Source organism: Portunus trituberculatus, chromosome 28 (assembly GCF_017591435.1).
Source record: "Portunus trituberculatus isolate SZX2019 chromosome 28, ASM1759143v1, whole genome shotgun sequence".
NCBI classification, from domain to species: Eukaryota; Metazoa; Arthropoda; class Malacostraca; order Decapoda; family Portunidae; genus Portunus; species Portunus trituberculatus.
This window is the reverse complement of record NC_059282.1, coordinates 10,440,172-10,463,528: the sequence shown is the minus strand read 5'-3', so window position 1 is coordinate 10,463,528 and position 23,357 is coordinate 10,440,172. Positions and strand designations below refer to the sequence as shown.

Here is a 23,357-nt window from a genome sequence, read left to right as displayed (position 1 = left end):
GATGATTTTACTGACATTAAGAAAGGTATATGGAGGTAAAAAGATTAATAGCCAGTCTTTACTATCTTAATCCTTACATTAGTTTCTGAAGCTGTATGAAATCACCAAATAGTCACCAGAATGAATTTGGAAACGTACTGAAGGGGTTAAAGACCATATTATGTAATCCTGCTCTCACCATCACTAATTTCCAAGGGCTTTAGTTGAAGATCTTTTTGTTTTCAGGGGTGTTTTATGATTCTGATGATGGGTTGACAAAATATCAGTCTTGAAAACCCGGCTAATCGTCCTTGGTCTCTTGCAAAACTGTCGTGGTGAGAGAACAAGGCGTTTCTGAATATAGGTGTCAGAGATATGGAATCTGAAACGTTTTAGTGCCTTACGAATGCTGTTCAAGACGATAGGTAAGGTGCAGGAAAGTGTCAAACCTCCACGTGGCATTCACAAGCTTCTTTCTAATGTTTTTAAGTCTCAATGCGGTAAACGCTAGTGGAAGCTCTTACGAATTTCTTTAAAGTGTTTTCGTGATTGTGATTCTATTTATATGCAGTTTAACCCCTTCAGTATTAGGACGCATTTTTTTACCACGAGTTTTGGATGTGATTAGACGATATTTACAATAGGAAAGGTCTATGGATGTCAGAAGATTAAAGGCCACAGTCTTCACTGTTTTAATCACCGCATAAGTTTGTGAAGCTGTATTATACCAATAAATAGTCACCAGAATGAATATGATAAACGTGTCATGGTACTGAAGAGTTTAACAAGAATTGCATCACCGGGGAGAGAAACACTTGTGAAAAATTAATTAACACTTTGCGTAGACTGTGTAAATCATCTATTGTGAGAGAATGAAGCATATTTTAGTCGAGTTTTCAAGGAAGGAAAGAGAGAAGAACCCATCCATAAGAAAAAGTGGTCTTGTATTCTCTGAGGTCTTTGAAAAATAGTGAAGTGGAGTGCGTTAGAAAATGTGCCTTATGAAGTTACATGTGTGACTGCTACGTGTATTTATTATGCTTGAATTCGAGTTAACTATTTAGAATCTTATCGATGTGTGCGTTGAGAGCGTCTTTACGTATACCTGATAAGAGAGAGACTTTTATAATAGAACGTGTGAATGTATTTGTCTGCCTCCAGTGTGTGCTACTTACCTATTGTTTGCACTTGAGATGCGAAGGTCTTGCATAAAAATGAAATTACTACTCTTGTTTATCTGTTAGCCTGAGAAACGATATAATAGAACACTTGAATGCTGGGAGGACACGCAGATGGGTAGCCACACACACACGCACACACATACAAACACACACATTTATCGGTATCTGCGTCCATTATCAGCAGTCCTCGCCTCTTAGTGCCATCCTTATACACAACACACAACAATAGGTGACAAGAAGTGAACGTGTGGCTGAACAGTTGTGGAGGGAAAGTGTTGTTTGCTGATTGATAGTTGAGGTAGGTGAATGTGACAGATTGAAAAACATGTATATAGAGAGAAAATATACAGTGATGAGAGTTACATGTATATTGCAATGAGTATATGCAGGAAGTGTAGAATGGTGAGTTACAGATTGATGAATTATTGTTACTATTTTCACCATTACTCACTTGTATATAAGCAACACTTCGCCAGTTAATTGTTTCAGTAAGATAGAAACAAATCCTTACATAACATCCTAAACGACTATAGAAACCATTAACATTTACAGAACAAATTGATGCATTATTCTTACTATTTTCTCCATCACTGACTTGCAAGCAACACTTCACCTGTTCATAGTTTCAGTAAGATGTAAACAAATCCACACGTAACTTTAGAACCGACTATAGAAACCATTTACATTTACAGATACATAACAGATGACGCTTTATTGTTGCTTTTTTCACCGTCATTCACTTGTAAGCAACACCTCGCCAGTTAATAGTCTCAATAAGTTGTAGACAAATGCATAGATAACTTTATAACTGACTATAGAAACCACTTATATTTACAATTACAGACTTAGCCGAGTGTTATGTGAAGCAAACATGACTAAATTCACCTTTTTACGTTAACAGCCTGACCAGCTGAGCCGCGAGGTAGTTACAGGGAAGAGATGAAGAAACTCGTGTACTTTCTATGCCTGGCTCTTCTGCTCGTCTCTCTCGCTATTGTGGTGGTCGTCTGCGTGGTGATAAGGTAATAGTAACGTGACAGGTAATAATAACGTGACACACCCTTCACTTTACAACTAATCCCTCACGCAGAGTTTCAGAACACGAATAATAATTATGGTTGGGTAGTTTCTAATCTGACTTGTTTGTTGATAAGATGTACGTTTTAAGGGTCTTAGTCAGAAACACTTTACTCTCTCACCACGACTATCTTCTAAGACCACAGAAATGACTGGTCGGGTTCTGAAGACAGCATTTCCTTTTTATAACGTAGAAATCACGTTAATTTGTCCCTACAACTATCAAAATACCGTGACAAACATGTGTACCTTTAACTAGAGCCTTTTGAAATAGTGGAAGTGCGTCGTGAAAGTGTAAGAATAGGAACCTAATACTCGTGTTGTTTCAAGGCCCAGTAGGAATGAAAGCTCAGATGACAAGCTGGAGTTCTGGCAGAAGGAATTATCTACCAGGTGTATCCTCGCTCTCTCAAAGATGCAAGCCGTGACGGAACCGGCGACCTGCAGGGTAGGTATACTTGTGTGTGTGTGTGTGTGTGTGTGTGTGTGTGTGTGTGTGTGTGTGTGTGTGTGTGTGTGTGGTGTGTGTGTGTGTGTGTGAGAAAGATGACGTGGTAGCACTCTGACCACGGGGAGAGGCAGGGCATGAAACAGGAAAGGAAAGTGAAGTGGGTGGAGCATAATTGGTGTTTTGAGAGGCTTAAATTAGCTAAAGGAAGTCTTTACTTGGTGTGGGGTTACCAGAATTCCCAAGAAGTCGGGTGTTTTTTTTTTTTTTTTTTTACGGTAAGGCCTATAGCGCCTGTAGGCTAACTTGAAGAGTGTGTAGGAAGCGCTGTTCAGCTTCCGCCAATTAGTGGCGCAGACAATTTTATTTATAGTGGCTGCCGTGCTGGCGTCTATATTGTCATGGCTTTTTAAGTATGCTGTACTTCTCCTTGATATTACTGTGTGACATGTGCTTCACCTCCTTTTGTGTGGGAAGTGTACTGTTGTTGATTATCTGTGTGGAAATACATGCCACGTCTTTCAAAGTCCGCGGTTTAGGCAGACACTCGCCTCCCCCACCTCGGTTCCTCTCCTCCCTTCTCATCTATCCATTCCCCACCCCTTCTCCCACTCCCCTGCGAGACTCCCCCTTTAATCTCTCTCTCTCTCTCTCTCTCTCTCTCTCTCTCTCAGGAAATGTATTGATCTTTAGAGTCCATAGAGAGACCTATGCGTTACTACTAGATGCAAACATATGACTTGATGAACACACCGAAATCTACACCATGAAAGGACGTAATAATACATTTCTAAATCAAGACGGGAGTGATAATTGCTTGTTGCTTTATGGTAACTGCGACTTCACATGGTCCAAGGTGCATGTGCATGATAATTACACTAGTGACCGTAGTATTTGCAGACAGGGTTGATAAAACGTGAATGGGCGTAGAGGGAAAATGACGGAAAAAAACAGAACAGGATGTAGGTAATAAGGCATCTGCGCAGCGCGAAATCTGAGTAAAGAAAATAAAAGTGAAGTGGCAAGTGTAGTAGTGCCAGATATAACCCACTGGCTCAGTTAGACAGTCATGGCAACGAGTTACAAACGGCAGCAGCAGCAGGAGGAGGAGGGAAGGAAATGCACTGTGCCACCGAAGACCAAAAGGCGGAAAATACCGTGGTGGCAGACCGGCATCCTTTACCAGGTGTACCCTCGCTCCTTCAGGGACACCAGCGGCAATGGCACAGGGGATCTCAAAGGTACAGGTGCTTCTATGATGTGCCTGAGGTGTTGTGTTGTGAAGGTTATGGTGTTGCTAAGTTTGTGTTGCTAATGTCACCGCTGCCCACGCCAAGGTCACTGTACCATTGCAAGGTCGTGTAAAAGTGGATGTTTCTAGCCCTTCAGTACCATGACGCGTTTTTACCATGAGTTTTGGGTATGATTAGACGGTTTTATCTACATTAGGAAGGGCCTATGGAGGTCAGAAGATTAATGGCCAGTTTTCACTTTTAATTCCCACGTAAGTTTCAGAAGCTGCATAAAATCACCAAATAGTAACCAGAATGAATGTGAGAACGTGTCATGGTACTGAAGAGGTTAAGGACTCTCAGATGTTAGTTAGTTGGTTGGTTGACTTGACTCTCATTGGTACTTGGCGTTCTTTTCCTATTGTTGATACACTTTATTGTTAACTTACTATGATCACGAAAACACTCATGATGATATAAGTGACATCCATTTGGCCCAGAGGTGTCTAAAGTATTTGAAATCTGAGCTCTCTAAAGACTACAAGTATTTTTTATGGTTAAGGAGATTAGCTAGGTTTTCATTTTTTCCCAGTTGGTTAGAAGTATTTTGTACAAATTCTAGTCATGAAATTGTATCTAAGAGTCATAGGCTTTTTATTTTTAATCCATTCAGTACTGAGATGCATTTTTATAGAATTTTGTTGTACAAGTTTATTGACATTAGGAAGTGTCTATGGAGGTCAGAAGATGAATGGCCAGACTCTTCACTATTTTAAGTCTAAATAAATTCCTGAGGCTTCATAAAGTCACCAAATAGTAAGTAGAATGAATATAGAAATGTCATGGTACTGAAGAAGTTAACCACTGCATGTTTCTCTTCCTTGAGGCATCACTTCCAAGGCTGACTACATGGCCAGTCTGGGTGTCGGGGCGGTGTGGCTCAGTCCATTCTTCCAGTCACCCATGAAGGACTTTGGCTATGACATCTCCAACTACACTGCCATTGACCCCATCTTTGGCACCATGGCAGACTTCAAGAGATGGTTCAGGAGCTCCACACACGTGGTGAGCACAAAAAACACACACACACACACACACACACACACACACACACACACACACACACACACAAAGTTAAAGTGGATGGAAAACTACTTGAGATGGAGGGAGGTGAGAACGGTAATAAGGGATGCAAGGTCGGACTGGTTGGTGGTGGAGAGTGGAGTCCCACAAGGCTCAGTGCTGGCACCAATACTTTTCCTGGTATATATTAATGACATGCCAGAGGGAGTAAACAGTTATATTAATTTGTTTGCGGATGATGCGAAGTTGTGTAGGTGTGTGAAGAGTGAAGAAGATTGTGAAATTTTACAGGCAGACCTGGATAAGATTTGGGAGTGGAGCAAGAGGTGGCAAATGGAATTTAATCTGAGCAAAAGTCATGTGATGGAGATGGGAAAGAGTGGAAGACGGCCAAGAGGGTCATATAAGATGGGTGAAGAAGTAGTGTTGAAAAAGGTGGAAAAGGAAAAGGATTTGGGAGTGATAATACAAGACCATGGGCAGTTTGAGGCTCATATTGATAAGATGTTTGGAGAAACGTATAATTTGATAAAAATATTGGATTAGCCTTCCATTATATGGATAAAGATATGATGAAGAAATTAATTAGTATGGTAATTAGACCAAGATTGGAATATGCTGGAGTGGTTTGGTCCCCTTATAAAAAGAAGCATATAAGGAAGTTGGAGAGATTGCAGAGAATGGCAACAAAAATGGTTCCGGAATTGGCAGAAATGACCTATGAGGAGAGATTAAAAGAAATGAATTTGCCTACCTTGGAACAAAGAAGAGAAAGAGGAGATTTAATACAGGTTTATAAACTGTTGAATGGACTGGATGAAGTGGATAATGAGCAAATGATGTTGAGAGAGGAAAACTTAAATAGAACTACAAGATCGCATAGTAAAAAGATAGCCAAGGGAATATGCTTGAAGGATGTGAAAAAATATAGTTTCCCACAAAGATGTGTGGAGGTGTGGAATGGTTTGAGTGAGGAGGTGGTGTCAGCAAGGAGTGTGCATAGTTTTAAAGGAAAGTTGGATGTGTGTAGATATGGAGACGGGGCCACACGAGTATGATACCCAGGCCCTGTAAAATTACAACTAGGTGAATACACACACACACACACACACATTTAATTCAAACTCAATCACACCCAACACCATAACTTCACAATCTTGCTATATAATACTTATCCATATTTTTACCCCTAACCACTACCACAATGTTAAAAAAAACCTCAAATTGACCACATAACCCCACACCACCCACAAAAACTTCCAACCACCACACCAGAGCCCTTTAATTACCCTTTACAACACATAGGTCTGAAAGTAGTGTTGGATTTCGTCCCAAACCACACCAGCGACCAACACGAGTGGTTCCAGAGGTCTGAGAGGCGAGAGGAACCTTATACAGACTACTATGTGTGGGCTGACGCTAAGGGAACAGATGAGGAGGGTTTTCCTGTACCACCAAACAACTGGGTGGGTGAGTGAGGAGGAGGAGGAGGAGGAGGAGGAGGAGGAGGAGGAGGAGGAGGAGGAGGAGATTACATGGCTTTTATCTCCCTATTTCTCTCTCTCATCTCCCTATCTCTACCTCTTTAACTCTGTCTTTAAGATGATTGCCAGCCCTTAATAATAGTCTGTACACTCTCTCTCTCTCTCTCTCTCTCTCTCTCTCTCTCTCTCTCTCTCTCTCTCTCTCTCTCTCTCTCTCTCTCTCTCTCTCTCTCTCTCTCTCTCTCTCTCTCTCTCTCTCTCTCTCTCTCTGCTGGTGAGTGACTGGGTGAATGAGAAAAGGAAGGTGTATGAGAGAAGAGGAAGAAAAGGTTGAAATTGAGTGAGGGGAAAGAAGGGAAAGGATTAAAATGTAAGAATAAAAGAAAGAGAAGGATTTAGATAGATGAGAAAGGAGGAAGGGGAGGTTACAAGTGGATGAGAGAAGAAGAGTGTTAAAACTGGTGAGAGTGAAAGAAGAGAAGGGTTTAGCTAGATGATACAAGAGGAGGTGATGGTGGAGGAGGAGGAAGAGGGTTGAGGTGAGTCAGACAAAATTAAAAACAGAGAAAGGATGAGAATGTTTGAATGAAGTTAGAACAAAGGGAGAGAGAACATTAAAACTAAATGAGACAAGAGAAAAATTAAACTAGATAAGGGAAACTAGAAAAAAAAAAAAAAACTGGGAGCCATTAACCCCTTCAGTACCACAATGCATTTCCATATTTATTCTGCTTACTATTTGGCAATTTTACACAGCTTCAGAAACTTGTGTGGGAATTAAAATAGTGAAGACTTTAGCCATTAATATTCTGACCTCCATAGACCCTTCCTATTCCTAATGTAAATAAAATGGTCTAATCACACCCAAAACTTGTAAAAATGCATCCAAATACTGATGAGGTTAGTATAGGTAGTACTTGATTACTCTGGAACCACAAATGCACATCCACTTATCCACTGTTTCCCTGGCCAGCTGAGTGTGTTCCGTGGTTCAGCGTGGGAGTGGAGTGAGGAGAGAGGCCAGTTCTACTACCACCAGTTCCTCAAATCCCAGCCAGACCTTAACTTTCGAAGCGATGATGTCAGGAGGGAAATGAAGGTTAGGTTAGGTTAAGTGTTGTGTTGCTCTCTCCACTTTACTGTTGTCTTATAATAGCAAAGTATCTGAATGTATGTCTGTGTTCATCATATTTTTGTGTCTTGTAATAGCAGTCTCCAAATATGTCTTCATGATATTTGTGTCTTATAAAAGCAGTGTCAATATATGTCTGTATATAATATTTGTCTTTTTAATGCGATGTTTTGGGATCTGTATGTTGAATCAACTCTAGAAACATAAGATAACTTGAATGCTTTTTTTTTTTCTCTCAATTGTTTCATGTCTAAGAGAACATACTGGTCTTGATATTCATTTTATAATTAAATTGGTTATAGTCACAGAAAATTCAGTTATTGTTAGTTGATGAATTTCTTAGTTGTGGTTCTTGTTAGTTCATTTGCATTATTGGTGATTGTTAAAGGTGGTGTGGGGTAGAGTGATTTGCTTGGTTCCTGTCCCTGTCTATGATGAATCAGTGGTGTTGGTGGTGTGTGTGTGTGAGTGCTTGTGATGGGTTTGTGGTGTTGGTGTGGTGTGGTGAGTAAGGAGCTGTGATGTGTTAGTGGTGTGGTGTAGTGTATGAGTGAGTGCCTGGGTTAGTGGTGTTAGTGTTGGTGTGTGTGTGTGTGTGAGTGACTGCCTGTTATGTGTTAGTGATGGGGTCTGGTGTGTGAGGGAATGTGATGGGTTTGTGGTGTTAGTGTTGGTGGTGTGGTGTGTGGCTGAGTCCCTGGGTTAGTGGTGTTAGTGGTGTTGGTGTAGTGTATGAGAGAGAGTGCTTGTGATGGGTTGGTGGTGTTAGTGTTAATGGTGTGGTGTGTGAGTGGCTGCCTTCCATCTGCCCACAGCAAGTCTTGACCTTCTGGATGGACAAGGGAGTGGATGGGTTCCGGGTGGACGCCGTGAAGCATTTGTTTGAGGTCCAAGGTGAGATTAGTATTTGTTCACCCATCACTAGAATCACAAAAACACCTTTGAGAACCTCCAGTTATTTAGACTGATATTTGTTGATCTGCCAGTAAAATCACAAACACCCTTAAGAACCCCAATTATTTCCACTAGAGCTTGCTAAAATTGATAAAAACTTGTTCACCTATCACTAGCATCGTAAAAACATCCACTAACCCTAGTAACTTCCTTAACCTATCACTAGCATCATAAAAACATCCAGTAACCATAGTAACTTCCTTAAAACCTTAGTAACTTCCATAAAACCCTCCTTGAGAATCCCTGTAACTTCCATAAAACCCTCCTTGAGAACCCCAGTAACTTCCACTAGAGCCTATTAAAAGCAGTCCACTAGCTGACACTCCAAAGAACCTTTCAGAATACAGCTCAGTTTGTCTTCATTGCCACTCCTTCCTGCAGACTTGAGCCTTGATGAGCCACTGACACCAGGACACCTTGACCCCATTGACTACAACTCTCTACAACACATCTACACAGCAACCAGCCTCAGAACCTGGACTTGGTGAGGGAGTGGCGTGCCCTTCTTGATAAACGCTCTGAGAAGTGAGTGAGCCGAGCCAGTAGTTGTTGTAGTAAAAGTAGTGGTAGTAGTTGTGGTGGTGGTAGTAGTAGTTGTTGTAGTAGTAGTAATAATAGTAGTAGTTGTAGTAGTAGTAGTAGTGGAAATAAGTTGGTTATAGATTGTAGTGATGCAGAGGTAGAGGTATGTTTTAGATAAAGTTCACCAACTTAACGGTTTGCAGACTTCATGGTGAAAATGTCGCTTGTGAGCCTACAAGTATTGGCTTGAACTGATGATATATACATTGCAAAAGTACAAAGTTGCTGGTAAGAATGCAATTTCATATCACCTTAACCCCTTGAGTACCATGATGTATTTCCATATTGGTTACGATTTGGTGATTTTATACAGCTTCAGAAACTCATGTGGGGGCTACTAATCTTCTGACCTACATAGACCTTTCCTAATGTCAATAAAATGGTCTAATTGTACGCAAATCTTTAGATAAAAATGTGTCCCAGTACTGAAGGAATTAAGAAGGGAATTTCGTATCACTTTTATCTTACACACAGTAGACATGTTAAGTGTTATGCTTGTTTTTCAGAGTAATGATGGTGGAAGTGTTTGGTGACAGTGTGGAAGAGGTGATGAAGTACTATGGAAGTGATGAAGACCCTTTGGCTGACTTTCCCTTCAACTTCTTCCTGATTGACAACTTCTGTGGCCGAGAGAACTTCACTGCAGAGTCCCTGATGGCCACGGTGTCCCTCTGGCTGGACAACCTCCCTGCTGGCAAGTGGCCCAACTGGGTGGTGAGGACACTGAATCTTTCCTGTGTTGTAGAAGTGCCTGGCCTTCCTCTCAGTGCTTGTTCCGTCACCTCTGTTCTTGCCTCTCAGTGCCTGTCCCGTCACCTCTGTTCTTCCCTCTCAGAGCTTGTCCCGTCACCTCTGTTCTCTGTTCTTCCCTCTCAGAGCTTGTCCCATCACCTCTGTTCTTCCCTCTCAGTGCTTGTCCCGTCACCTCTGTTCTTCCCTCTCAGATATAGAAATCTTGTGACTCTGCTTCTAAAACTGTAAAAAACACCTTAAAAACTTGTCAGTGTAGTGGAGGTGAAGCACAGAAGAGTTTGAGAAAATGAACCTATTCATCATAAGGCTAAAGTAAAGCTTGGTGCTTGTATTATGTGTGAGTTGCTTGGATGGTGATGAGGTTGTTGCCTGCAGCTGGGGAACCATGACAACAACCGTGTGTCGAGCCGCCTTGGGACTGACCTCATAGACGCCCTGAACATGATGGTTCTGCTGCTGCCTGGAACTCCTGTCACTTACTATGGCGAAGAGATAGGTGAGGCCTGCTTGGGGAGGCCTGCCACCCCTGCCTTGCCTGCTTCCCCTCCCACCCTTGCCCTCTGTGGGGTGTGTCCAGCTTTGCCTCAGCCAGGGTAACTCCCAACAGGTATGGAGGACACCTTCATCAGCTGGGAGGACACCATGGACCCTCAGGGGTGCCGCTGGGGGCCTGACCTCTACCAGGAGCACAGCAGGGACCCTGCCAGGACACCCATGCAGTGGGACGACACTGACCGGGCAGGTGAGGGAACAAGCTCTGGTACACTGTGGAACTTCCTCCCTGGTTCTGTATTTTCAACTTCCTATGACTTGACTTTATTTATGAGAGAGGTTTCAAGACATTTGTCCCTTTGGCTAACTCTCTCAGACCTGTAAATGAATTGGCAACTAAGTGGGCTATTTATTTATTTATTTATTTATTTTTTTTTTTTTGCCCTTGGCCAGCTTTCCCTTAAAAAAAAAAAAAAAAAATGCTGCTTGTGTGGCCAATGTTGGAGTGTAGTGGTGAGCCAAGGTGGTCTGCTCAGGTCTGTTGATGTGGGTGTGTGTGGAAGCTTGTTGCTGTCACCTTGAGAAACTGCAATAGCCAATAAGGTAATCTGAAAGGAAGGTATGGGAATGTGCAAAGGGTCAGTTGTGTTACTGAAGGCATGTTCTGAGTGTTTTAAACTTAGTGTTATTGTCAGGAGGAAATTCACCCATTGTCTTGCTCATTTCACACCATTCACCAACAACCTCCCCAGGATTCACCGGCAGCAACACAACGTGGCTTCCTGTCAACCCCAACTACACTAAGGTGAACGTGGCGAGGCAGACAGTGGCGGCGACGAGTCACCTGAAGGTGTACCAGCACCTGGCACAGCTGAGGAGGGAAGACACATTTAGTCGGGGCAACACAACCTTCCCAGTCATCACCAAGGATGTCTTCACCTTCATGAGGCAAGTCTTCTCTCCTCCTGTGGCCTCCTTGCACAAAATTCCTAGTTTCAGTGTGAACTAGTCTTCACTTTTAATTCCTTTTACTGTTAATCTCTTCAGTACTGGGGCACATTTTTACTTTAAATTTGTATAAGGTATGACCATTTTAATGACATTAAGAAGGGTCTATGGAAGTTAGAAGATTAATGGCCAGAGTCTTCACTATTTGAATCCCCACAAGTTTCTGAAGCTGTATAAAATCCTCAAATAGTCAGCAGAATGAATATGGAAATGCATCATGGTACTGAAGGGATTTAGCTCTGGAACTCCCCACCTACTGCTGTATTTCTTTCTTCCTATCACTTGAATTCTTACAAGAGGTGACAAAATTGTAGAAAATTGCATACTGACTAATGGTGAAGGAGTCAGCTTAAATAGGACATTGTAGCTTCATGTAACCTTCTCTGACGACATTGTAGCTTCATATAAACTTCTCTTATGACATTGAACCTTCATATAACCTCTTACGATATGGTACGTTTACCTCTTACGACATTGTACCGTTATATAACCTCTTACAACATTGTGCCTTTATCCCTTATGACATTGTACCTTTATATAAGCTTCTCTTATAACACTGTATCTTCATGACATTTGTACCTTTACCTTCTCTTACCATCCCACTTCCCACAGGAGTCTTGAGGGGTCGGATGGCTACCTGGTGGTGATCAACACTTCAGAGGAGCAGATCAAAGTGGACCTCCTTAAAGACACCACTCAGACACTGCCAGCGGAAGGAACTGTCCTGATCCGCTCCATCACTGACACATCCTCTGCCACACAGCCAGGGTGAGCTGCAGCTTCACTCTTCACCTGTTGAGTAGCTTTGTACTGTTGTGGTGTGTGGAGAGCAAGTCACAGAGGTATGCTGGTAATCCCTTCAGTGCTATGACGCGCTTTCATATTAATTCTGGTGACTATTTTGGTGATTTTATGCAGCTTCAGAAACTTATGTGGGGATTAAAATAGTAAAGACTCTGGCTGTTAATCTTCTGGTCTCCATAGACTGTTCATAATATCATTAACATGGGCTAATCATATCCAAAACTCAAGGTAAAAATACGTCCCAGTGCTATGACACGTTTTCATATTCATTCTGGTTACTATTTGGTGATTTTATATAGCTTATGTGGGGATTGAAGCAGTGAAAGACTCTGGCCATTAACTTTCTGGCTTTGATCTTCGTAATGTCAATAAAATGGTCTAATTGTACCGAAACCCATGGTAAAAAATGCGTCCCAGTACTGAAGGGGTTAAAGAGAAGGCTGGTCCTCTGATTGGGAGTTATTGTTGCCTGGGAAGTAGAGAAGAGAAGCACTTCATTGGGAGAAGAGGAGAAAAATAGTTTGTGTGGGAGTAGAAGAGAGAAATATTTGATTGGGAGTAGTGAAGAGAAAATAATTTTATATGAGTAATTCTTGCACATGGGAAGTAGAAAAAAAGGAAAATAATTTGGTTATACTAGAGTGGAATGTATAGTCTGATTTATCATGGTATATATACAGTTACATTTGATATGAGAAGTACTGTGCATTGTTCCTTCCTGGGTGGAATGTGATATGCATGAACTATATATATAACCTTTCTGTAGCATTAAAGGCTATACTTATTCAGAAACACTTCAGCAATGCACCTCCACTATTTCAAAAGCCTCCTGTACTAGTGGTGCAAACTTTCAAGGGTGTTTTTATAATTCTAGTGACAAATGAACAAGTTTGCTTCATTATTCAAAGGAGAAACATCCTTAGAAACACAGCCTTATCTCTGTGGCCTTCGAATTCAAAAATAGTTGTGATGAGAGAGTGGAGCATTTTTAGAATACAGACCTAAGACAGGGTGGGACAAAGTATTATTGGGAAGGAGTATTAATCTTCAGGTAAGAAAAAAAAAACTCACTCAGATTTTTATTTCCATCAGTGAGACTCGACAGGTTAAAGGTCTCCCAATAGCACAGTTGTAGATAGTGAGCCTCCCACTGTTTCCTGCGGCAGGTGTGTGGTTCCCCTCAATGCTGTGCCCTTGGTGGGAGGAGAGGGCCTTGTCCTGAGCCTGGCTGAGGAAGACCACTGAGTGTTTTTGGGCCATCAGTGCAGCTCACCATGCCTTCCATGCCTTCCATTGCACCATGTTGAGCCAAACTGTGTCCTGGCAGTGCACAAGATTAAGGAAGTCACTAGTATGAATGTTTAAACCCCTTCAGTACCAGTTTGTGTTTTTATATTCATTCTGGTGACTATTTGGTAATTTGATACAGCTTCAGAAACATATGTTGGGATTAGAATAGTAAAGACTGACCATTGATATTTTGACCTCCACAGACCCTTCCTAATATAAATGAAATTGTCCAGTCTCACCAAAACTCGGGTATAAGTGTGTCCCAGCACTGAAGGGGTTGAAGAAATCACTAGTCTAAATGTTTAACGCCTTCAGTACTAAGACCTTTCCATATTAATTTTGGTTACTATTTGGTGATTTGATACAGCTTCAGGAACATATGTAGGTATTAGAATAGTAAAGACCCTGGCCATTAATCTTCTGACCCTTCCTTATGCAAATGAAATTGTCTAAGCATACCCAAAACTCAAGGTAAAAATGCATCCCAGTACTGAAGGAGCTAAGTCACTAGTCTGAACTTAATAGTGAATGTAAGATTTAAAAGACTAGAGTTAAGTGTTTGTGGTCCATCATAGGAGTTTACCATGTCTTCTACTGGAGGATGTGAAGGCAAACTGCTCACCAACACTGTGCAAGATTGAAGAAGTCATGAGCCAGTCCAACTCTTAATTAACCCCTTCAATACTTGGACAAATTTTTACCTTGAGATGTTAGCACAATTAGACCAATTAATTGACATTAGGAAGTATCTATGAAGGTCAGAAGATTAGTGGCCACAGTCTTCACTAATGTAATCCCTCACATGAGTTTCTAAAGCTGTATAAAATCACTAAATATTCACCATAATGAATATGGAAATGCGAGTTTTGTGTACAGTTAGACCTATTTATTGACATTAGGAAGAGTCGCAAGATTAATGGTCACAGTCTTCCACTATTTTAATCCCCCCACATGAGTTTTTGAAGGTGTATAAGATCAACAAATAGTCACCAGAATGAATATAGAAACAGCATGGTACTGAAGGGGTTAAGAGTCTTTGATTTAGAAACAGTAGATGTGCAGTGCCTGTGTTCCATCATTATTAGGGGACATCTAGCACTGGTGGTGTATTACTGGTGTTTCTTAGTGGTGTGTGTGTGATGTGTGCCTTCATTAATGTTGTAGTGTGTTCCTCATTGTGTGTGGCCTGAGGACTCAATAAACTCAAGATTCCTTACACTGTTATCATTATCACTGCACACTCTGGACACTGGCAACCTGTAAATCTGAATGTAGAATGGTGGTGGTGGTGGTGGTGTAGTAGTAGTAGTAGTAGTAGTAGTAGTAGTAGTGGTGGTGGTGATAATGGTGGTGGTTGTGACAGTAGACATCTTTCCTTTCACTTTTAATGTCCATCTGAAGATTGCTTTAGTTTCCTTGTCTAGATCCTGTTTTGTGTGCTGCTATCCAGGATGTGATGTTCATTTTTTTGTTGCTCAGGGCCAGTTTCCTCTTAGGGAACCAGCACTCAAGTGGGCCATTTTTTTTTTTTTATACATATTTTGTCGCCCTTAGCTGGCTTCTCATCTGCTTAAAAAAAAAATAGATAAATAAAAAAAAAAACACCTAGAAGTGAGCTCACGACACTTCTTTTTGGTGTTTGAGGAAATGATGGAAATTGCAAAACTCGTTAGAAAAGTCATTGTTTTAGTATTGGAAGCAACACAAGTGAAAGATAAATGACAGGCAGTGTACAGTACATAACGTTTGGTAGAGCGTCACTCATTACAGGCAGAAAAACTCGCGTATAATTTTCTAGGTTCTTGATGTAGAGGTGAAGAGAGCACACTGGAGAGAGAAGGGAAACTGTAGTGAAATACTTCTACTTGAACAACAGGAAATTACAATGCCCGGTGGGTTAAGACATGCGCTACACTGGGTTAGTAAGCAAGACTCTACCTTGCGTGATACGAGCACAAATTTTCAGGTGGGCAAGGGTTGTGTTGTAGTGCGGGGTCGTGTCACGTGTGTTGGCGAAGGGCAGCTCCGAAAGTCATTCCTCGTCCAAGGTAAACATTCCGAAGTTTGTGGAGATTTTCTTGCACACACAACCCCTCAGCCAGGTCTTCTTTTTCTGGAAACATGGCCTTCCTTCACCCGGACACTTGTCACACCGGTACTTAATCTCTTCCGTGAGTTGAACGCACCGACCACCCCCAGGGCAGCTCCTATCACAACTGGCACACTTTAGTTGGGGTAGGTCCACGCCACATATATTGAGTGACGTATCATTGGTGAATGGACAGGCCACGTACTCTCCAAACTTCTCTAGGAACGCTGGAAGTGCCATGTCTATCACGGTCAAGTTGAAGGTAGCGTGAGTGACGTGTAGAGTTTGCAACGACACCACCACTATGAACGCCGTGAAGGAAGAGAGGTGCCCCATGGCTGGCTGGTGGCTGCAGTGGGTAGTGTGGCAGCTAAGAGTGTTGGAGAAGGTATGAAGGAGCTCCGAACTACGTCTGGTTATATACACTCTACTTGGGCCGTACGTGATGGATGGAGTGTACTTTACGTATTGGAATTCGTGGGTGTGGGTGTGTGAATAGCCAGGACAGATACGCTGATTCCGTCATTTCCGCTTTCGTTCAATAGATGCAATTCCGTCTTGACAGATGACCAGCAGGAAACTTTAGCGTGTATGTGTATCATTCATTACTGAACGATACACACACACACACACACACACACACACACGTCCGCACTCGAGTCGAGAGCGGATGTGCCCCCTTGCTCAGAGTTCGTTTACCAAACACTCCACACGCTAAACAATGTGCTTGGAGTGTAAACCGTCACTAGTCCAAAAGGGCAACCAGAGCAAGTGAACGAGTGTACAGAGTGAACGTAGCCTGGTGGCGTGTACATAAGCGTGTACATAAGAGTGATCGGAGGTGCTGGAACCTACGCACTCCAAACGACAGCGCAGGAGTAATCACTTGGAAACAAACAAAGGCCAGCCCATAAACAGCCGCCAACGCACCCCACCACACACGCACAAGCTACCAGGAAGAGTGAAATGGATAGACCCGTAAGAAATAAGTTACCAAATTCAAAATATGCCGATGAGGCCCAGGGAGCAAAACCAAAAGTAGCCATTCAAAATATGAGTCCATCTTCAACAGGAGCAACAATACAAGGTAGATTGGTAATGTTAGAGAAGAAATTTGAGGAGTTGGTGAAGTAGTTAAAAGTTCAGAGGAGTGAGGAGGAGCAGGATAGAGAATTCCGCAAGGCTTTGAAGGAAAGAGTTAAGAGACTGGAGGAAAATGAAAAACGATTGGTGGATGAGAATGCACACTTGAGACAGTAGGTTGAAAAATACAAGAGACGGTTGGAGGAGAAAATGGAGAAAGTTGTAAAGGAGAAAGATGACTTTAAGGAAATGATCAGTGAGCAAAGTGAAAGGTTTGAAAGAGAGTGGGAACTGAAGAAAACACAATGGACTGAGTCGAGGGAAGCTGAGATGGTTGGATTACAAGAAATAATTAAAGATCAGTTGAATGAAGACAAAAAAGAAAGGTCCAAGGAACTGGTTAATGTTATGAAGAATAAGGAAACATTGATAAGAGAAATAGCAGAAAAGAAGAAGAGTGTGTTAATATTTGGGATGAAAGAACAAAATATAACATATAAGCCTAAGAGAATTAAAGAAGAATTGAAAACGGTAAGAGATCTGTTCAAAAATCTAAATGATGAGGGAAAAAAAAGACCTACAAGAAGAAGTGGAAGAGATCCATAGACTGGGTCCGTATAAGGAGGGAGTAAGGAGACCGATTAAAGTAGTACTGAAGTCACAACAATCTGCGGAGGACATTTTATATAGAACATCAAAATTAAGAGAGGTAGAAGGTTGTAAAGAGGTGTACGTAAGGAAAAATAGAAATGAGGAAGAGAGGAGAAGATATAATGAATTGTTGGAAGAGGCGAGAAGGAAAAATGATGAACGGTCTGAAGAGGAAAAGGAAAAGTTTTTTTTGGAGAGTTATAGGAGAGAGAGTCAGAAAATGGTATGTGGAAAAAAGGAATGCGGAGGTACCCCTAGAGCAGTGGTTCCCAACCAGGGGTCCATGGACCCCAAGGGGTCCATGGAAGAATTTCAAGGGGTCCATAGAGATTCTACTTATTTTTAAATTTATTATACTGGAATTAGGAGACATGCGGCTCAGAATAAAATTTATACTACTGTTCACAATCCTTAAAACTGAATGCTTAAATGTTAGAATTGCTCTACATTAGCTAACAGTATCAGCGGTGTCAAACTCACGGTCCATGTGACAAATTTGGCCCTTGGGATGGTCATGGGACAAAATCTCCTGCAGACTCTGCAGGAGATTTTGTCCCGCTTCTCTCTTCGCCAGGAAGTTGAAATGTTTCTTGATGTACAGAAAAATGTGACCTGTTGGAGATATTGAAATCAGAACACTTTGAACTCCGCCTTGCTTATCTTGTGGACATATTTGAAATCTTCAACCAGCTGAACTTGAGACTCCAAGGAAAGGATTCAAACTTGCTCAGCCACTGTGACTCAATACATGCATTTTGGCCAAATTGGAGCTGTATAAGAAGAGAGTGAGTGTAGGAAAATTTATGATGTTTCCATCATTGAATGAAGTTCTTGCTGATGGTCAGCTTTCAAGTACCTTGTCCAAGGAAATCATGGACCACTTGTCTCAGCTAGATGATGAATTTCGCCGTTACTTTCCTGACTTGAGCCCTCAGCATGCAGGATTAGCAAAAAATCCTTTCTTATGTCAGGTTGATGATGTGTTAGAAGACGCACAAGAAGAGTTCATTGAGCTTCTCCATGATTCAACAGCCAAGAATGTGTTCCAGTCAAACTCCTTGTCTAGCTTCTGGTGTTCAATGATGGAATCATATCCAAAAATAAGTGATCTGGCAGTTCGAGTTCTTTTGCCTTTTGCTTCAACCTACCTGTGCGAAAGTGGGTTTTCTTCATTACTTGCAATAAAAACAAAATCAAGGAACAAGCTGTCTGTGGAAGATGACTTGAGGTGTGCACTGGCTGCCACTGAGCCAAGGATTCATGAGCTGGTTGCTCAAAAACAACCACAAAAGTCCCATTGAGAAATATAAAGTGACATACTTTTTCGCAACCAATGAAAAGTTTCATTCACTGCTGTTTTGTGATTTTTGTTGTATTCATACAGTTTTGTGATTCTTTTATTCATACATGTGCTTGCAAGCTCAAAAAAGGGCAAATATTATAAAGATAGTTTTTGCACACAATACCTACAACTATAACAACATTAACATAACATTTTTCCTATGTGTTTTACTTAAATCAAAAGTGCTGAACGGAATGTTTTCTGATTTCATATAAATAGGCCTACATCTTAATCAGCATAACAATGGAAGGCATTTTACATTAATATATTCATTTCTTGCAGAAAAATCTTTTATTAATTTTCTTGGCTTAACCTATTTCGTTGTAGGGGGTCCACAGGTGAAACAATGACTGGAAAAGGGGGAACGGGACAAATAAGGTTGGGAACCGCTGCCCTAGAGGGAGCAGTGGGTGGACCGTAATGTATACTAATATAGATGGGATACTGTCAAGTAGATTGGAATTGCAAGACTATATGATGGTGGAGAAGCCTGATATAGTGTGTTTGACAGACAAAATTACATGAAAAAACAAAGGTAAATTTGGATAATAAATATAATATATGGAGAAAGGATAGAGACGGTAAAGGTGGAGGAGGAGGTATGATTATGACGAAGAAGGAGATAAATGTGGATAAAGTTTGGTATGGAAAGGACAATGCAGAAGTGATAAGCATAAGGTTAAAAAGTGATGGAAAAGAGTTAATAATCATGGTGACCTATGTACCTCCTTAAACAAATTCTTGTCCATTGGGGAAGAGTGATCATGTGGTTATGGAAATGCAGATGGCAATAACACAGCAAAGGAGAGATGAGACATACAGGAGTGGTAGATTGAATTATAGAAAGATGGACACAGAAAATTTGAAAAACTATTTCAGAACATTACATTGGGAGGAGATGTTACAAAGCAGAGAAGTGCAAAAAAATATGAGATTTTTATGAAATATTATAAAGGAGGAGTTATGAAATTTGTATCAAAGTATAAACCGAGAGAGGAAGGAAGAAAGGATTGGTTTAATGCAACTTGTGTTAAGGCTAAAGAAAAGAGAGTTTGTGGCTTGGAAAAGATGGAAAAAGAGCAGGAATATACTAAATAAGGAGAATTATAGAGTGGCAAGAAATGAGTATGTGAGGGTAAGGAGGGAGGAAGAAAGAAAATTTGAAAAAGATATTGTAGACAAGAGTAAGGAACATCCAAAATTGTTTTACAGGTTCATAAATGGTAAACTTAAAGAGAGTGTGTCCATTGAAACATTAAAAGGAGAGCAAGGGATAGTAGATGACCCTAAGAATATTGCGGAATTGCTAAATAATAGGTTTCAACAAGTATTTACTAAAGAAACAATGTTTGTAAAGCCTCAGAATGTAGAAGGAAATGTGTACATGGATGACATTAAGATACCTAAAAAGGAGTTATATAAAATGTTGGAGGAACTTAAAGATGATAAAGCGATGGGACCAGATGAAGTTTCAGGCAAATTATTGAAGGAGTGTAGAGAAGAATTGATAGATCCATTATATGATATTGTAAGGTGCTCATTAGAAACCGGGGAAGTACCGGTAGAGTGGAAGAGAGCTGAAGTGGTGCCCATTTATAAGGGAGGCAGTAAGGAAGAGCCTCTTAACTATAGACCTGTGTCTTTAACAAGTGTGGTCGGTAAGATTTGTGAGAGGGTGATAAAGAAATATTAGATACGGTTCTTGGAGGATCATAAGTTATTATCGGATCATCAATTTGGCTTTAGGAAATGGAGGTCATGTGTAACGAATCTACTGAGCTTTTATTCGAGAGTGGTTGACAAAATACAAGAGAGAGAGAGGGATGGATGGACTGTGTATATTTGGATTTGAAAAAAGCTTTTGACTGAAGGGAAAAGTGTTAAAGTGGATGGAAAACTACTTGAGATGGAAGATGAGAATGGTAATAAGGGATGCAAAGTCGGACTGGTTGGTGGTGGAGAGTGGAGTCCCACAAGGTTCAGTGCTGGCACCAATACTTTTCCTTGTCTATATTAATGATATGCCAGAGGGAGTAAAAAGTTATATTAATTTGTTTGCGGATGATGCGAAATTGTGTAGGTGTGTGAAGAGTGAAAAAGATTGTGAAATTTTACAGGCAGATCTAGATAGGATTTGGGAGTGGAGCAAGAGGTGGGAGATGGAATTTAATCTGAGCAAAAGTCATGTAATGGAGATGGGGAAGAGTGGAAGACGGCCAAGAGGGTCATATAAGATAGGTGAAGGAGTAGTGTTGAAAAAGGTGGAAAAGGCAAAAGAATTTGGGAGTGATAATACAAGATCATGGGCAGTTTGAGGCTCATATTGACAAGATGTTTGGAGAAATATATAATTTGATTAGAAATATTGGATTAGCCTTTCATTATATGGATAAAGATATGATGAAGAAATTAATTAGTACTGTAATTAGACCAAGATTGGAATATGCTGGGGTGGTTTGGTCCCCTTATAAAAAGAAGCATATAAGGAAGTTGGAGAGATTGCAGAGAATGGCAACAAAAATGGTTCCGGAATTGGCAGAAATGACCTATGAGGAGAGATTAAAAAAAAATAATTTGCTTACCTTGGAACAAAGAAGAGAAAGAGGAGATTTAATACAGGTTTATAAACTGTTGAGCGGTTTGGATGAAGTGGATAATGAACAAATGATGTTGAGAGAGGAAAATTTAAATAGAACTACGAGATCGCATAGTAAAAAGATAGCCAAGGGAATATGCTTAAAAGATGTAAAGAAATATAGTTTCCCACAGAGATGTGTGGAGGTGTGGAATAGTTTGAGTGAGGAGGTGGTGTCAGCGAGGAGTGTGCATAGTTGTAAAGGAAAGTTGGATGTGTGTAGATATGGAGACGGGGCCACACGAGTATAATACCCAGGCCCTGTAAAAATTACAACTAGGTGAATACAACTAGGTGAATACAACTAGGTGAATACACACGTCATTTCCCAGTAAAATTAATTATGACTAGGGAGGAAAAATATTTACTCTGGTCATATTCTCTCCCATCCTTTCCTTCCTCGTTGCTCCTCCTCCTACATACCATTATTCACTCATTTTCATTTATATCTCTCTCTCTCTCTCTCTCTCTCTCTCTCTCTCTCTCTCTCTCTCTCTCTCGACTAGGAATATTACTACAACGTTGCTCCCTTTATGTGTTTGAGCTGAGAATATGATACGAGTACAAGAAAGGGATATCTCCTCTTCCTCTTCCATTTCCTCCTCCTCCTCTTCCTCAGAAAATTAGAACTCCTCCTCCTCCTCCTCCTCCTCCTTTCTTCATCCAGCATTCATGGTTCTCCCTACGGCGTTTATAGTCACGTATTCACGCATGTACTAAACGTAAGGCAGAAATTACCAACGTCAAGTATTTGAAGATCTTGTTTATATTTCTCTCTCTCTCTCTCTCTCTCTTCCTCTCTTCCTTTGTGCGTGTATGTGTGTGTGTGTGTGTGTGTGTGTGTGTGTGTCAGTGAGTGAGCTGAATGGGAAATGTTGAGTAATCAAGACGGGTGCAGGAGGAGGAACAAAAGGAAAACAAACAAAACAAAACCTTGAGAAATAAAGGAAAACAAGTGTAGTACTTTATGACGGATGTGGTAGAAAGGAAGCTACGAAGGAGGAGGAGGAGGAGGAGGAGGAGGAGGAGGAGGAGCAGCAGCAGCAGAAGGGTGGGGAATTCTAATTTTCAGAGAGAGAGGAGGAGGAGAAGGGTGGGGAGTTCTGATTTTTAGAGGAAGAGGAGGAGGAGGAGGGAGGAAGAGGAAGAGGAAGAGGAAGAGGAAGAGGGGATATCCCTTTCTTGTACTCGTATCATATTCTCAGCTCAAACACATAAAGGGAGCGAACGTTGTAGTAATATTCCTAATCGAACGAGAGAGAGAGAGAGAGAGAGAGAGAGAGAGAGAGAGAGAGAGAGAGAGAGAGAGAGAGAGAGAGAGAGAGAAACTACTACCTCTGATCTTATGTTCACGATAAACTTTCTCTCTCTCTCTCTCTCTCTCGGGGGTCCTGGCGCGTCGACTCAAGTCTCGCAGTTGATATTGGGTTAAAGTTTCGCTTCAAGTTTGTTCCTTTGGTAAACTTTTTGGCATCGCGAGGCTTTCGATTATCTGGCAGACAGCTAAATGTATAGTGTGTGTATGTGTGTGTGTGTGTGTGTGTGTGTGTGTGTGTGTGTGTGTGTGTGTGTGTGTGTGTGTGTGTGTGTGTGTGTGTGTGTGTGTGTGTGTGTGTGTGTGTGTGTGTGTCTGTGGGTGGGTGTGTATGTTTGTTTTCTCGCCAAGTCACCAATAAGAAAGATTAGTTTCGTGTTATTTTACTGTCTCTCTCTCTCTCTCTCTCTCTCTCTCTCTCTCTCTCTCTCTCTCTCTCTCTCATATTGGTGATAAAGAATGCTTGTTAAGAGACTAAACAAAATAAAAAGCCAGAGAGAGAGAGAGAGAGAGAGAGAGAGAGAGAGAGAGAGAGAGAGAGAGAGAGAGAGAGATTATTAGAAGTGAGGGTTTGTGAGCCATCAGTGCAGCTCACCACACCTTCTATTGCACCATATTGAGCCAAACTGTGTCCTGGCAGTGCACAAGACTAAAGGAATCACTCGTATGAAGGTTTAAACCCCTTCAGTACCAGGATGTGTTTTTATATTCATTCTGGTGACTATTTGGTGATTTGATACAGC

At 41.2% G+C, this 23,357-nt stretch overlaps 2 protein-coding genes across 2 annotated transcripts; both read left to right on the top strand.

Annotated features, from left to right (window-relative positions):
• The first annotated feature begins 3,379 nt into the window (after positions 1-3,379).
• On the top strand, positions 3,380-14,715 carry LOC123510103 (maltase 2-like). Its single transcript, XM_045264906.1, is given in 14 exon segments — positions 3,380-3,926; positions 4,804-4,950; positions 4,953-4,982; positions 6,306-6,466; positions 7,458-7,583; positions 8,432-8,510; positions 8,952-9,026; positions 9,029-9,095; positions 9,659-9,866; positions 10,281-10,401; positions 10,513-10,647; positions 11,150-11,345; positions 12,018-12,173; positions 13,376-14,715. Coding segments are annotated over 14 exon segments (1,752 nt in total). The 5' UTR covers positions 3,380-3,754; the 3' UTR covers positions 13,455-14,715.
• Positions 14,716-18,194: 3,479 nt separating this feature from the next.
• Positions 18,195-18,623, top strand: LOC123510355 (protein ZBED8-like). Its single transcript, XM_045265431.1, has one exon. It carries the CDS (start codon positions 18,195-18,197, stop codon positions 18,621-18,623), a length of 429 nt encoding a protein of 142 aa, XP_045121366.1.
• Positions 18,624-23,357: the final 4,734 nt, after the last annotated feature.

Coding starts and splice junctions, on each gene's coding strand:
- LOC123510355 (XM_045265431.1), top strand. CDS start 18,195: ATGGACCACTTGTCTCAGCTAGATGATGAATTTCGCCGTTACTTTCCT.